General features: G+C 38.1%; 2 protein-coding genes across 3 annotated transcripts; one reads left to right on the top strand and one right to left on the bottom strand.

Annotated features, from left to right (window-relative positions):
* Positions 1–1642: 1642 nt before the first annotated feature.
* On the top strand, positions 1643–5723 carry LOC113711692 (probable disease resistance protein At4g33300). Its single transcript, XM_027234862.2, has 5 exons — positions 1643–2606; positions 3084–3478; positions 3564–3919; positions 4105–4310; positions 4538–5723. The coding sequence occupies exons 1-5, from the start codon at positions 1904–1906 to the stop codon at positions 5368–5370; spliced, it is 2493 nt and encodes an 830-aa protein (XP_027090663.2). The 5' UTR covers positions 1643–1903; the 3' UTR covers positions 5371–5723.
* A 1722-nt stretch (positions 5724–7445) lies between these two features.
* LOC113712314 (nucleobase-ascorbate transporter 3) lies at positions 7446–13431 on the bottom strand. Of its 2 annotated transcripts, none has more exons than XM_027235675.2 (14): positions 12792–13431; positions 12212–12309; positions 11939–12115; positions 10917–11017; positions 10710–10785; positions 10549–10608; positions 10286–10470; positions 10115–10211; positions 9751–9837; positions 9556–9614; positions 8759–8850; positions 8567–8644; positions 8303–8463; positions 7446–7854 (listed from the first exon to the last, which is right to left on the bottom strand). In XM_027235675.2, exons 1-14 carry the CDS (start codon positions 12943–12945, stop codon positions 7636–7638), a joined length of 1644 nt encoding a protein of 547 aa, XP_027091476.1. In that variant the 5' UTR covers positions 12946–13431; the 3' UTR covers positions 7446–7635. The 2 variants fall into 2 exon arrangements, with proteins under 2 accessions (XP_027091476.1, XP_071923573.1); XM_072067472.1 differs by lacking the exon at positions 7446–7854 and adding an exon at positions 8097–8202.
* Positions 13432–16005: the final 2574 nt, after the last annotated feature.

Raw genomic sequence — 16005 nt, 5'->3', positions numbered from 1 at the left:
CACAAACGTTGTTCAAATCGCTTAACGAACAGAGTTCAAACATGAAATACTCGATTCGATTCGACTCGTTTACATCTCTAGGTATGATGTAGATGATCTCATACTTTCATTAGTCTCCCTGTCCCTTGAACTTGATTGATTTTAGACGTAATTCTGAGTGTGTTTGGATATCTCATTGTTTTAAATAATATTTTGTTTACATTATAAATATATTTTTTAATCTATTTTTTTATATTTTTAATTATTTTTTTATCTCACATACATCACATCATAAAAAATGTTACATTAATTATTTTGTATCTCCAGACTGATATTACTTTTCCATTTTGCACGATAAGCTCTAGTTTTGGATAGTTTATACTCTTAGTTTTTAAGTTTGTTTCATTTAAATCTAATCAAGAACAATGTTAGAAAAATTTAGAATGCAATTAAAAAATTCAAATTTAGAATGTAAAGTAAAAAGGTGATATAAATTTAGAATTGCAAAGTGGAATTAGTCCCCGTCTATAATTGCTACCTTGAATGCATTAAAATACTCATATAAGGTCACATCTCTATTTCTAAGGAACTCGCTAGACTTCAAGCAGTGACTAATACTAGTGTGCAAACCATTCTATATATTAGATTCTCTAAAACTGATGGGTTTCATAATTTCTTTCAGTTGGAACTTAAACTAATGAAAAGTAACTTTTGTTTTGTACCACATTACAAAGGGCTTGCGTTAGTAAGAATGATTATATGCTTGACCAGGGATTGAGGTGGATGATACATTGAACCTCACCAAAGATAAACAGGACATCCACCATAACTAGGTATAGAGTGGACATCATGTGTTATCAACGTCAATATGCACAATGAGAAAAATGTTTCCTGCGTTAAACACATGTTAGCAGCCTGGCCAACCTCAATTAATTAAGATACAAAAAAAGAAACCTTAAGAAATACGGCATTTCTCCAAAGTCACCATTCGCGCTTCGTATGAAAGAAAAATTAATTGTATCGGATTTTCATACTTTGACAAATTTTTTATGTTTTGGATTTTGATTTTTGGCAGAAATTTTTTTATATTTTTCATGAATATATTTTTTAATTATTTTTTATATCACATAATCAAATAATTATGGTATATTTTTCTACAAAATTTTTTAAAAATAGCAATCCAAATGATACCAAAATTAAAGCACAAATAATCTCTAAAACAACAGTCGAAATCGTGAAATGAAAAATACTAGGAGTCATCCAAAAACACACACACACACACACACAAAATGGTGAAATTAGTTTTAAGCGGATAAATTTTTTGTCAAGTTTGTCTGCTACAAATTTTTTTAAAATTTTAGTTATAGTAATTTTAAAAAATTTTAAACTATATACTTCAAAATATTTAAAAATTCTTTAAAAAAAACTTTTATAATAAGTTAAAGTAAAATTTTAGACAAATAAAAAAAAAAAACCTAAACTTGACAAACGGCCCATGAATTTTAGAAGTACTTTTTTTGGAATGTGAAACATACAAGCTTAAATCAAGAAAGAAAAATCATACCGTAACAAAAATTTCTTAGATATTTTTGGTAGCTGGTTTGATAGCAATCATGAGGTCTAGAAATAGAAGTACTGTCCCTGTCTCCTTTTTCTTTCTTCTAAACCAAAACCAAAATCAAAGGCAAGTTGGCAGGGCATTTGTGCCATTTTCGGTCCGTCGCGGGGGCCTTATCCACTGCCCCACATTTCCATCCCTGTTCCCTACTTCCTTCCCCTTCCTTATAAACCGAACCTAACAGGCAGCTTCAGTTTTCCTTGTCCATGTCCACCACCACTACTGTGGGTGGCTAAACCGCTAAAGCCCCTCTCTCCACTGAGCCCTGGCCCAGCCCGACACACACAAATAAATAAATAAATAAAAATGGCGGTTACCGATTTCTTCGCCGGCGAGATAGCCACCGAGCTCCTGAAACAACTCATAACCATCTGCAGAAAATCCACCCTCTGCAAGTCCAGCGCCCAGGACCTCATGGACTCCATTCAAGAACTCATCCCCATCATCCGCGAAATCAAATACACCGGCGTCGAGCTCCCTCCCACTCGTCAGCGGCAGCTGGATTTTATCTCCCAGAAGCTCCGGGACGGCCAAGAACTGGCCGCACAAGTTCTCAAATCCCCGCGTTGGAATGTGTACAAGAATTTGCAGCTAGCAAGGAAGATGGAGAAGCTAGAGAAGACCATTTCCAGGTTTGTGCATGGCCCCATGCAAGCTCACGTGCTTGCCGACGTGCACCACGTGAGGTTCGACATGGCGGAGAGGTTCGATCGGATTGAGGGGTCCACTAGGAGGCTGGAGCAGAGGCTTGGTGGACTGAAGATTGGTATAGTTGATGAGAGTGGTGGTTGGATCGGGGAGGCGGTGAAGAGAGTGGAGGAGGAGGAGGAGATGTGCGGTGGTGATGGTGGGTTCATGAGTTTGGGAGCTGGGATGGAGTTGGGTAAGCGGAAGGTGAAGGAGATGCTGATGGGCAGGGAAGATTTGAGTGTGGTTGGGATATTGGGGATTGGTGGTAGTGGAAAGACAACCTTGGCTAGAGAAATTTGCCGGGATGATCAAGTCAGAAGTAAGTTACTATTTAAGTACTAATTGTAGTATTTCTTCTAGTTTCTATTCCTTTTTTTTTTTTTTTTTTGGTGTGGTATTAGTCTTAGATTTTCTTCTAGTTCATGAACTACTGCTAGTTTGTTCTGCTTTTACTTATTGACAATGAGCTGGGTATGACCTGAATAAGACAGAGAGTTCAAACTTGAAATAAGTTGCTGTTATTGTTTAAGTTCTGTTATAGAAGTTTCAAGTCTTTTGCTTCTTATCAAGTTTTATTCTTTTTCTTATAAGCTTTGATGCATTAGATAAGCTTTCCAGCATGTAATAGTTGTCTTTACCGTTAATAATATAATAGTATATCTTTAATTTTTGTAGAATCAATTTACTAGAAGAAACGCTGCTCTTTGATTTTTGGTGCATTGTGGAGCTGAAATTAGCATGATCATGTGTTATTCGATCCTGATAAACGTACTTGGATTGTCTGTTGTGATTTTAGGCCATTTCAGTAACAGAGTTTTCTTCCTCACTGTCTCTCAATCTCCAAATGTGGAGCAACTGAGAGCAAAAATTTGGGAAATGATATCTGGCAACACGATTGATGGTTTTAGCCCTATGATTCCGCAATGGAGGCTACAGTATGATATCAAACCTGCTGCGAAGACTCTTCTTGTTCTTGATGATGTTTGGTCACTTTCTGTCCTTGAACAGCTGAAATTTAGGATTCCTGGCTGCAAAATCCTTGTGGTTTCAAGATTCAAGTTCCAACAAGTCACAGATTGCACGTATGAATTGGAGTTATTGAGGGAAGATGAAGCTATGTCCCTATTCTGCCACTTTGCGTTTGGACAAAACTCCATCCCTCTCGGAATCAATAAAAACCTGGTTAAACAGGTTAGCTTTTTTAGCTAGCTGACTTGCTGTCATTTGCTCTGTCTTAGTTCCTGCAAATGCTAAAGGATCAAAATGCATCTGTTAGGTTGTTGATGAATGTAAAGGGCTCCCTCTGGCTCTAAAGGTGATCGGAGCCTCTCTAAGGGACCAGCCTGAATTGTTCTGGACAAGTGCCAAAAACAGATTATCGCGAAGCCAACCAATTTGTGAATCTCATGAAGTCCAACTGCTTGAGCGGATGAAATTGAGTATCGATTACTTGCCAGATAAAGTCAGACAATGTTTCTTGGATTTGGGTTCCTTTCCAGAAGATAAGAAAATTCCTTTAGATATCGTCATTAACATGTGGGTGGAACTACATGATATTGATGAAGAGGAGGCTTTTGCTATTCTTGTTGAGCTTTCAAACAAAAATCTCCTGACGCTCGTGAAAGATGCTCGGTATGTGCCTTAGTTGTAGCGCAAAAATTCAATCTGTCAATTGGAATTCCTCCTTGTTTGTGAAAGTCAATTGATACGCATGCTTTCTTTTTTCTTTCCTTTTTAATTCCCCCCTACCCCTCCCAAAAAAACCAAAAAAAAAAAAAGTAGTGTTCTGAAACGTTTCAACCATTTTCACTGCACAGATCAGGAGACATGTATAGCACTTATTATGAAATATGTGTATCGCAACATGATGTGCTGAGGGACCTGGCAATTTATTTAAGTAGTCGTGAGGACATCAATAGACGGAGGCGTCTGCTTATGCCAAGAAGAGAAGAAGGGCTGCCAAAGGAGTGGGAGAGGAATCTGGATGAGCCATTCAATGCACAGATCGTCTCCGTGTATACAGGTATATCATATTTACTGCTTGATAGCTTGACTCGGCCATTGCTATGCTACTTTTATGATATTTTGCCCTAGTGTTATCAGCTGCTGCTATTATGACCAGGGCATGTAATTGACAGACTTCCATTGTTTCAATTATTTTAAGAGTGTCACAACTCAGCTAACTTTTCTGTGTCCTAAAAGTTGATCCACTTTGAGGGCTTACAAATATATTTTACTTTATGAATTCAGGGAGAATGGGAGGGATGGACTGGTTCCAGATGGATTTTCCAAAAGCTGAAGTGCTCATATTGAATTTTTCATCAGATGAATACTTCTTGCCTCCTTTCATTGACAACATGCCCAAGCTTAGAGCTTTGATACTCATCAACTATGGCACCTCCAGTGCAGTCCTACACAATGTGTCGGTGTTCAGCAATTTAAGCAACTTGAGGAGCCTCTGGTTGGAAAAAGTGTCAGTTCCTCGCTTGCCTGACAGAATGATACCCCTAGAAAATTTGCGAAAGATGTCAATAATTCTTTCTGATATCAACAACAACCTTGATCAATCAGTTGTAGACTTGCCCCATCTCTTTCCACGTCTCTCAGAGTTCACAATGGATCACTGCATCAATTTTTCTGAGCTCCCACCATCCATATGCAGGATGCAGTCACTGAGAAGCCTGAGCATCACTAATTGTGATACTCTTGAAAGACTTCCAAAGGATTTGGGTAAACTGAGTTCACTACAAATTTTAAGGATCTATGCCTGTCCAAAACTAAGAAGCCTTCCCTCTGGAATCGGTCATCTTATTTGGCTGAAGTACCTAGACATCTCGCAGTGTGTAAATTTGCGATGCCTGCCGGAGGAAATTGGCGGGTGCAGAAGTTTAGAGAAGATTGATATGAGGGAATGTCCACAGATTAGAAACGTGCCAATGTCTGTTGCAGCATTGCAGTCTTTGCAGCGCGTGATTTGTGATGAAGAGGTTTCTTGGTTGTGGAAGGATTTGGAAAAGATTGGCTCGAATCTTTGTGTTCAAGTTGCCGAGGAATGCTTTAATCTGGACTGGCTAGCTGAATGATCAGGGCCTTTCCTTTGGTCAATTGGGAGCAGAAAATTGCGAGACAAAGATGGGAGGGACGGTGTTCCGAAATCCTGACCTCTCACCTGTGTGGAGGCAAGAGGATCCGACTTTTGAATTACCTTTCAAGCCAACCACACTAAATGTTGTAGGGTTCATGAAATGTAAATAGAAACTAGCAACTCAAAACATGAACTGAACTTCTTCTATATTATGGTCATTGATTGATGATCATGGCGTACGAGTTGACCCGTCAAATCCCTGCCCTACAAGAATAGAATAACAGAAAGTCCTTGTTTGAAAAGAGATTTTCTTTATTTTTTAATAAAAAAATCTCTACATTTTCTTGTGAACGTATTTTTTTAATCACTTTTTTATTTCAGCATTCACACACACATATATATATATATATATATATATATCAAATTGTTATAATATTTTTTTTTTTATAAAAATTTCAAAAAATTACAATCAAATTTCCATTTTGCTTCCCCGCAATGTACGAATGGGACCAATAGCATCTCTCAATCGAAGTGGAATAAACGTTGGTAAGGAAAGCAACAAATCCATGAAAATTCTAGTCCCGTAGGTACTTGATACAGACTACAGAGAGTGCTATCCCTTTCGAGAATGCTGCTCTTGAAGTAAGGGCTTCTCAGCTCTCATCATCGACCTAACAACTTCGTGATTGTTTGTGGAACGATTCATGAACGAGTGCGTAAGATAAAACGCGTGGACCCTTTTGTCCGGCAGCTAACACGCTGTCAATTCAGACGATTTTCCAATCTGTTTTGTTTTATACGAGGGATAATTACAGAAGGATACCTAGAGATTTCGAGCAACATATCACCTAGGAGATGTTTGAGGTTTCAAAAATATTACTTAGCTCTCTTATTTTTAAATTTTTGTAACATTTTAAACCCAATTCAAGATATGCTATTAAAAGAATCGCTCATTTTAAGAAAAGAGAACATTATAGTTTCTTTCCAACATTATTGCCTTTCGATTTCCTCACTATTGCAAAATAAACAAATATATTAATAAAAAGCTAAAAACAAAAGACAAAAGTATGAAGATGTAAATGCGATGGAACAAAATATGGCAACCGCAACCATAAGCAAAAAATTTGTAAATATTAAAAAATATTTTCAAATTAGAAAAAGAAAATTTTTTGTCCCCTTTATGGTTCAATTATTTGATATTATAATAGGAGGTCGATTATTTTGGCCGAATGTCAGATTTCTTCTCTCTACTAAAGTGTCGCAATTGAGGGGATAGATTATGGTTTTAAAACTTTAATGTTGGGTCCACCTTAATTTTTTGATATGCAAGCTGGAATTTAAGAAATTTTATAAATTATTTAGCATTTTCATTTTTTTTTTATCCATATCGATGGATTGTAAATTAAAAAAGATGGAAAAGTGTTTAAATTTATATTTATAACTTATTTGAGATGGCTAAAAAAATTAATTTGAAATGCTCTGAAGATGCAAAAAAAAATTATTTCATTTATATACTATTATGGATGACTTTTATTATGCGTTTTGTAAATTAATCATAAGTCGTAAGGTTTTAACATCTTTTGTCGAAAATGTAGAATAAATTTTCTTTGAGGATCTCCCAACCTCAATAAAAAACTTATAATTTTCCGTTAAAAAGCAAATTGATAAATTTTCAAACATTTAGGAATTTCAAATTAGTTTATCAAAACCCAACAAAAGGACAATTTCGAAATAAAACTATATATATATAATTCAAGTATGACGCACTTTACATCTTCTTCAAGTCAAAATAACGCTCGATGCTTATATTCAACATCCTTTTTAAAAAGTTCCATCTTTCAGTCAAAATGACCTCACACACACAGACGCTCCTTTCAGAAGGATCAAAATGACCTTAACTGGCTGCCGAAATTCCGGACTTGCTTTTGCTGCTTGCTCATCTTAGAACGTGAAGACAGACATCCGATAATGAACGGAACGGAACGGAAGTCGACATCATCAGTCAATGAAGTATGTGGAGAACACCTAGGTCAAATCTGTCCAGTCATGCATGATTCCCTCGTGCAAATAATATGGTCCAAATATGCCAATCATAATAAAAGGCTTGTGGTTAGTGTAGTATTCAATACTGACTGCTGACCAATTTTCTTCCTGATCAGAAAAATGGAAGAGAAAAAAACAGGCCCCTTTCATACACACTTTTGAAACGTGTGTGATTTCAACACAAGCCACAGATGTACAATAATTTATTAATGCGTCTTCTTCACAGAAATCTAGTCGGGATGTAATCGTTGATTATAAGAGGGTAATTGTAAAACTCCTCATTTCTGCTATCTCCTTTTCGCCTCTGGAAGGGTACAAGCCAAGGCAATCCTCTTTCATCTCGAGCGCGCCCCGCTTCTAGAGTGTTATCTAGAAGGGTTCCGACTATGATTGCGACGGTAGGAGGCGAGGAGAATGTTGTATTTAATATGTTATTGAACTGTAAGCACCAAAGAAAATGAAACTCATCAGCCCAGCAGCCAACATCCAATAATTGCAATCTTAGACAAGCTCAATGAAAGAGATTATAGCAGATTGTTTTATCAGCGTGTCAAAAATATCAAATCAGGCGCTTTGTACGTTCACAACAGGAACTTGCATACCAGGATTGATTACATAAAAAGTCTTACTCAGCTAAAAGTGTAAACCCTGGATAATTCAGCACAATAGAGCTTGGAGTTACCTTTATCTGTTTAACTACGGAACTCTTGATTCTTATTGTTTTATACCGAATTTAGTTGAAATTTCCGCATAAAAGCATCTTCTTGATCAAAACTACCTATGTCATCTACAGCCATACATGGAAGACAATAATCATATCAAAAAGCAAAAAAAAGTGCGAGAGTTGAGTGAAGGAGACGAGATCAGCATAGCATATTCGTACGTACCCATCCAGCACCAGTTTTAGCAGGCCCATGGCCAGCCATATCCGTATTCATGACGAAGTACTGCGGTATTGATATCCCTAGGAACAAGGAGAGGCCTAAAATATAGATGTTGCGCATGGAGTTTGGGTTTGCAAATTGAATGAACGATATCCCAGTGGCAGCTGCATGAAAAGGGGGAATTAAATACTGTTATAACATTGACGCCTTAAAAAGACGCCTTAAAAAGACGTTGAAGAGGCTCAAAACCAATGAAGCATCACTCACCAACAATAGCATATAACACGCAGTATATGGCAGCAAATATTGGCAAGGGGATAGATGCAAAGAAAGCTCCAAATTTTCCTGAAAAAAATTTGTCGCCACAAAATTACAAACAACAAAATGCCGCATTAGGGGAAAATTATTCTTGGACCTGTAATATGGATAAAAGGAAAAGTGTTGGGTAAATATCCAAACCAAATATTGAGAAAAATATCATGAAACCACTTGATATCTCGACCACCCTTCTGCTCCCTACACGTGTAAGCCCAAGAAGACCAACATTCTCACTGCATTTAATCCAGACAAAAGATCAAGTGACACTAAACAACGGGAAGCCAATCAGAAGAGAATATTTAGAAACCCCTCCAACCCCTACTCTAACAAAACTGGATAAGTGGTTTTTTTTCCTGCACAATAATTAGAAATTTTATTAAGATCAGAAAAAAAAAGTTCGTACAGGAGATTTACTCGAGTATACCATAAAATCTCCTAGACTAACATGGTCAGTACTATAATAGACATCGCATAGGAAGCCCCCCATTCAACTACTAAATTCCAGTTCTCCAGATTACTAGGTAAGAGGAGAGCAGTATACACTGCATTCTTCTGATTAAAGACTCTAAAATCCCCACAACAGAAAATTGCTTTGACTGAAACCCAGCTAAATTCCTTGCTTTCAAGACAGTATAGACAGTCACAGCAAGTACCATACATGCTTTGTAGAACTAGATAAGTGCTCAAAAGCCAAAAAGGATACAAGTAAACCCCGCATTTCCATCACATCACAGATTCAAGTGCCCATTCAAAGAAAAAGAAATGCCAAATGTATCCTGCATCTAACCATTCAACCATACCTACTTGTGCACATGCCAGTAACACTTAGTATGCACCTAGCATTATGTTTCTCATAGAGATTGAAATAAATGTGCCTACTAAATATTGAAATATTCAGAAACTGCAATTCATCTTCACCAAGAGGCATAATTCCTTACACAGATACAGTTGAACCAACCAAAGAACCAAATATGCCATCAAGTAGTTGGCCTATGCCCTGCGAACACGAAGAATACACCATATAAGTTTCTTTTCTAGTTGTATAAACATTTTTAATTGTAATACTTAAAAAGAGACGATACTATAGTAGACGATTAGCAATTGAGATCAAAGCCTCTTGATTGCACTATAACCTGCAAGCCAATGCTCCGGCTCACTACATGTGAAGGGGGTGGTGTGGCACCTGCAAGTCGCGCTGCTGCATAAAATGCTCCAGTGGACTGCACAATGAAATCTAACATCAGTACAACGCAAATAGTTAAAGCAACAAATTACCCCTTGTAAAACTTAATCCCTGAACATTTATCATTTCAACAGCCCACCAACTCACAACCACCATTCCCCACCAAAAAATTAAAGGATAAATAACTTTCAAAGATTATTGTTCTAATATCCTTGAACAACAATCAGAAAAATAAGAGAGAGAAAACAAAGGGCACCAAATCCAAGGAAAAGCATTTGATGTCCCTTGGTAAATCAAATTCGTAGAAGTAATACCTCTGCTGATGAAACAAGTGCAGCCCCCATCATCCCAAAAACATGGCTTGCTCTAAATATAGGGGTTCCCCACTGGAAAGGGTAGGGAATCTTTATCCTGCGTTAGAGAAACACCATGATTCAATCATATGAAGCTTGAATTGGAAAAAAGAACCACATATTTTAGCATACCAAGGAGCAGATGACATCAGGAAAGATCTGTCTGTGCGGCAACTCATCTTGGTCTGATCCCGAACATTCTTGTAAGCACCAGCCACGGTAAGAATAGCAGCAAAAGCCCAAATAATTCCAACACACAACAGCAATGCAAACCTCTCAAGAATTGGACGGGTTTTTGGATGGATGTGTTGTAGATACTACAGTCAAACTATACAAATTAGAGTCCAACCTTGTGATGGTCACCCATGCAAAAAGTCAAATGAACACTATCTTACCTGCTGGCTGATAACTAGCAAAATTAACATGGGCAGCCCTATCTCCACACAGTTTCCAAGCTGTAGAAACATCCAACCAGTGTACAAAAACCATGAAATCTTCATTCTAACCATCATATAGGAATTGAAACAAGCTCCAGAAAAAGTTCAAGGATACATACCTGTGGGAAGCCCCTAGCAAACAAACCCAGACCAACCACACATACCACTGGCACTAAAACGAGAGGGCTGAAAAACCTACATCAAATTAGAGTGCATTAAGATTTTCCCCTGGATGCCTGCCGTTGAGTGAGGTGGTAGTAAGGGGGAAAACGAAGAGAAAACAACAAAATAAAAAACAGAAGATAGATTAGACCACAGTTTTGTACCTAGTAAGGTTTCCCCATGCCTTGCCATATCCAATGATAATATTGAGAATTGACGATACTATTAGTGACCCTTGAACAGCTCTCATAATGTGTGTAAATCTCTACAAGCACCCAAATTAGAAAAGTGAAAAAGGAGTAGATTCTAATGACATGAACATGTTCAATTAAATCTATACGAAGGATCCCTTTTTACTGCGTTTTATACCCTGATTATCTAAATGAAACCTTCACTGTGAGAGTATGTATGGAGTAGCAGCAATCAGATAATATGACTAAGCTCATATCAGGCTTCCACTAAGCATAAGTAGCAAATAGAGGACTAATGATGTAGCGTGAACAAAACTTAGTTGGTTTGGCTGCATGAAACTTTGCAAGAGCTTGAATGGTGAAGTGAAATTAATTCCCTATAGAGGGCTCCTATTAACCAACCTTCACCCATGCTACCCCATTTAAAACTACGTTCATGACTAGAATCAGCAGGTTAAAACCTTATATTGGACGCAAAGCATACCTCCTCTCCCCCATCGACAAGAACCAAAAGACCACAAAAGTAATGTTATATATATGCTGTTATACGAGGTTGAGCACTTGTTTGGGTCCTTTGCCCATTCGAATGTTGTTGCTTGAAGTTGGGGGACCTTTGAACAGGGAGTGGGATATTACCTTTCATATTGGATACTTTCCAAAATTAAACTGCTAGCATGGAAAGTTTCTTGTTAAAATTTTGCAATAGCTGAAGAACAGGTAATGCCAGACTTGAAGGTGATTTCCTAAAGCATTCTATGGAATAACAAACTGTAGGGAATCGCTAAATTACGAGTAAAACAAAAGTCACAAATGACTGTCACACACAGATATCAGGTTAAGAAAAGCATAGCATTGCCAATAAAAACACTCACAACTGTCAGCTGCCTTTCTTAACGTTGTCTATATAGAATGCTTCAAACGTTAAAAATAGGTTACAAACAGCTAAAGTAGATCGTTTTCCTGCACTATTTACTCTCTAGAGTGAGTTCAGGTACCTCATGCTCGGTGGTGAAGTTACTATCATTGAAATCATTGATGGCCAACAGGACTGATATAAAGTAGGCATAAGATGGACCCATTACTGTAGGAAGTCTTGAACCAAATAAAGTTTGCAAAAGCGTATTTATCCCAGACATGAAAAGCATAGACTGGATCACTCGGGCTTTGTCACCCTGTTCATACAATAACAAATTCAGGAGTTTAATAATTCAGAAACTATCTTCTCTTAACTAGGCGTCCTCATTCAGATAAAAATGAAAAAACCTTACATGGCCTCCGCCCATTCTTGGCACGAGAACTGTAGCAATCATAACTGCAGTTCCGAGCATAACAATGTAGTGCTGAAAGGCCAAGAGGACAGTTTGATCTGCAAAATTATGAAAACAACAGAGCCCAAATTAGCTTTAATCGAAAAGCTCAAGATTAGGGAAAATGAAAATCACATACAGGGCATGAACTTGCGAAAACCAGAAAGGCAAGCGAGTGGTGCAGTGGGGAATCTCCACAGTCCGACTTATAAATCTACTTTATCATCAATGAATTCTTGCTTACACGATCAGGAGGCATACTATCAAGAAATGGGGGGAAAATGCAGACTTTGTAGTAGGCATTATAAATCGTCGTTCCATTCTATAAATTAAGGAAGAAACATTAAAAGCACCAAAGTGTTGCATGTTGGATACAAGTAAAATCCAAACACTGGACCCTTTACTGATGCAAAAATCAAATATTTTAACTACCCAAGTTAGAGCAATACGATAGATTAGATATCATACATATAACAAGAAACGAGAAAGATATCACAAGCTAGCAGTTGGTATAGAGAAAGACAGAGAAGAAAAGACTGACGCCAAGACGGGTTAGAATGGATGCAGTAATGAAGCTGAAGAAGTTGTTCTGCAGGAGGATAAAGAGGGCCTCTGGCTGCACCGAGAGGTGGTACCGGCCCCGGCGGTGGCTGGCGTGGCGGTGGCTGGTGGTTATGGTTTCCCGTTTCCCCCATCTTTATTTTCTCTGCTACTCTCTTATCAACCTTTTCCACTTCCCAAGCTACTCAAACTCGTCAAAAAATCAAAACTTGTCCCTTATAACACTCCTTCCTCTACTTCTGAAAAAAATTTACAGTCTTCCTTGATTTCAAGAATCAGAACGGCACCGACACCTACACTCCCATACTAGAAGCAAAACATGAAAGTTGTAGAAGACAAATTTGGGGACGAAATTACAAGTACTGCTAACATGACGTGACCATGTTAGTGTCAGTGGGATTCTTTTATAACTAGCTAGTATTTCAAAAGTTTGAAGCCTTGGAACGTTGTTGATGAGAATTTAAGAAAGGCTTTAAATACGTATATCAGATCAGATTTAGTAGTATTAATTGATTAGTTTCTGACAAGATGAGAGAGGGTGCTGAGAAAGCAAGAGTGAAAGTGAAGAAGGGATGAGGGATGTGGAAATTAGTGTGCAAGGTGTGGGTTTGTGTGTTGTTGGGTTTACGTTAAGGTTTGTCACGTTGTTGATTTCGAGGTACATCCCCATGGTGCATGGGCTAACGATGGAGAGTGAGCGAGTAGCGCGTGGGTCCACGAGTTTCGAGGGCTATTTGCATTACTACCCCTAGACATCCATTGTATAACGGTTTTGCCACGGATCCTCTTTCCGTGTGGAGGTTTGAAGTCTTTTTAGATTTTCCTATTCTTTTCCCCGACCTTTCCTTGCTTTGCCATTTTGTCCTCTGACTCTTTTTTTTTTTTTTTTTTTTTTTTCATTTTTCAAGGCAAATAGGGGCCTGTTTGGTTGCACAAAAAAAGTTTTTCGCACGATTATTGCATAGGTGGTGGTGTTCTCTTGATACTACTGCATTTAGATAGGAGATTATTTGAAATAATTAATATATTATTTTTTTCAAGGTGATATATGTAAGATAAGAAAATAATTAAAATGATAAAAACGTGTGTTGAAAATGTATTTATGATGTAAAAAAATAATTTTTTGACGAATAATTTCTATCCAAACACACAATCTACATTTTGAGAGTTACATTTTTGCTCTACTATTTTTGACGTCAATTTGAGAGTCTAATTGGAAAGAGCTATATGAGGGCAGTTGCAATTTAATTTTTGAAAATAATAATATTTTGAACATATTTTTCAATCACGCATATGCTTGCATACTAAGTTATAACAACATATGACAATCCGGCAATCTGAAAAGAAGAGTAGTGCAGTCACAATCATAATATAATTCCATATCTATATTTATTATTTCAGAGAGTTTTGCTTAAGAGTAATTCAACATAAAGTAGTTCAGAAAAACAAAAAAAAACACAACGTATATAATGTGACGACCCCACTTCTCCCAAGGGCGAACCCAAGGGTATCGGCGGGCCGCCTGCCTAGCTCGCGCCAGGACTCAAAACTTAAAGTTCGAAAGAGCTCTAAATACAATATATACAATCCCAAAAGAGTTATAATTCCATTCTCCAAAAGTATCGAGTCAAACCACCAAAACAAAAACAAACATCCTAACTGTTCAACTATTACAAGCCAAACTAACTATACTAGTATACGAGCCAAAAGTCCCCGCGTCGACCCCTGCTAAGGAAAACAAAAGGAATGGGGTAAGCTATATGCTTAGTAAGTAAACAGGGGCGAAAGCGTAAACTCATGTAGCAACAATTACACAATAAGAGTAAAGCAAAAGCAGAAAAGAACAACATCATATAATAAGGATACGGGTGGCTCCAAAGCCAATTCATGTGCCATGCATGATCTCCTGCCGACACTCCGTCGACCGCAAATAATAGTCCGTAGAACTTCACTTGTACACCCACCGACACCTTATCACCCTCACTGGCCAGTCACCTCACAAACTTGCCCGGGCGAACGAAATCACAAACTTGAGCTTGAGTCACAAGCTCGGGTCACAAACTTGGTCACCTTCTCGGTGAACCGGATTCACAAAATTGGTTCATAACATGAACCTACAAACTTGGTGACCTCAGACTAAGTTGGACTGATTTCGACCAAGCCCTAACCGGCTCGAATAGTCCAACCAGGTCAAGAGTTCGCCCCAAACTCACAAACTTCACAAAATTATTCAAAATCACAAACTTTGCAAACTTCACAAACTTTATTCGAAAGTCGCCCCGAGCCACAAGCTCAAGGGTTTTGGTTCCAAAAGGTTCATATACATATGCCAAATACAATTATACATTCAAATTAGGGTTTAGGTCGAGTGCGATAAAGTACACCCTCGCCTAAGTGCCCTTTTCACATATCTCAAACACATAGCAAAGAAAACACACCAAACTGGCCTGAATACTTACCCAAAATACAAAAGTAGTACTAAAGCAAAATCGCTTCGCGCGTGTTCGCTAGTAGTGGGCCCCACCGGCTCCGCCTAGCTCACCACTGTCTGAAATAGAAGATTGTGTCATAATATATCACAAACGGCCACTAACGTACTTAAAACAAGCAAAACGGCAAAATTGGCACGCGCCAGTGCGGAAACGGCAAACGGGACGGCCAGATCTGCCATCTCAAACCGTTTTGGTCAAAAGTTAGGCTAGGAGTGTCGGATCAAGGTGGGTGAGACACCGTTTCGAAGCTAAAAGGAAGAGCTACAACTTTAATTTAGGTATCTCAACCCAGATCTCAATAGGTATAGGTCAAAAATGCACGAAACAGTGCCAGCTGTTTCATTGCGGTTTACCAAACAGGCCCTGTTTGCAAGGCCGTAACTCACGGCTCAGAAATTGAAATCAAGAAATTCCAGAGGCGTTAGAAAGCTGAAACATAAGGCTAAAACTTTGATGTTTTGGCCAAGATCTGAATCCACTCAGAATAGAACGAAAATCGAGTGCCAAAATACCCGTCAGAACTGTCCAGATACAAGGCAGTTCTGACGATCTATATTGTTTGGGTCATAACAGAAGCTACGGAACTCGGATTCCAACGTACTTTATACCGTTTTGAAGCTGAGACCAAGATCTAAATTTCTTAGGAAGGAGTCGACACCCAGATCGAATGGGATCAATACGGAAAAACCCACGGTCAGAAAC

This window comes from Coffea arabica, chromosome 10e (genome assembly GCF_036785885.1).
Source record: "Coffea arabica cultivar ET-39 chromosome 10e, Coffea Arabica ET-39 HiFi, whole genome shotgun sequence".
Taxonomy (NCBI): domain Eukaryota; kingdom Viridiplantae; phylum Streptophyta; class Magnoliopsida; order Gentianales; family Rubiaceae; genus Coffea; species Coffea arabica.
Note: the sequence above shows the minus strand (reverse complement) of the source record. Positions and strands in the feature narration are given on the sequence as shown.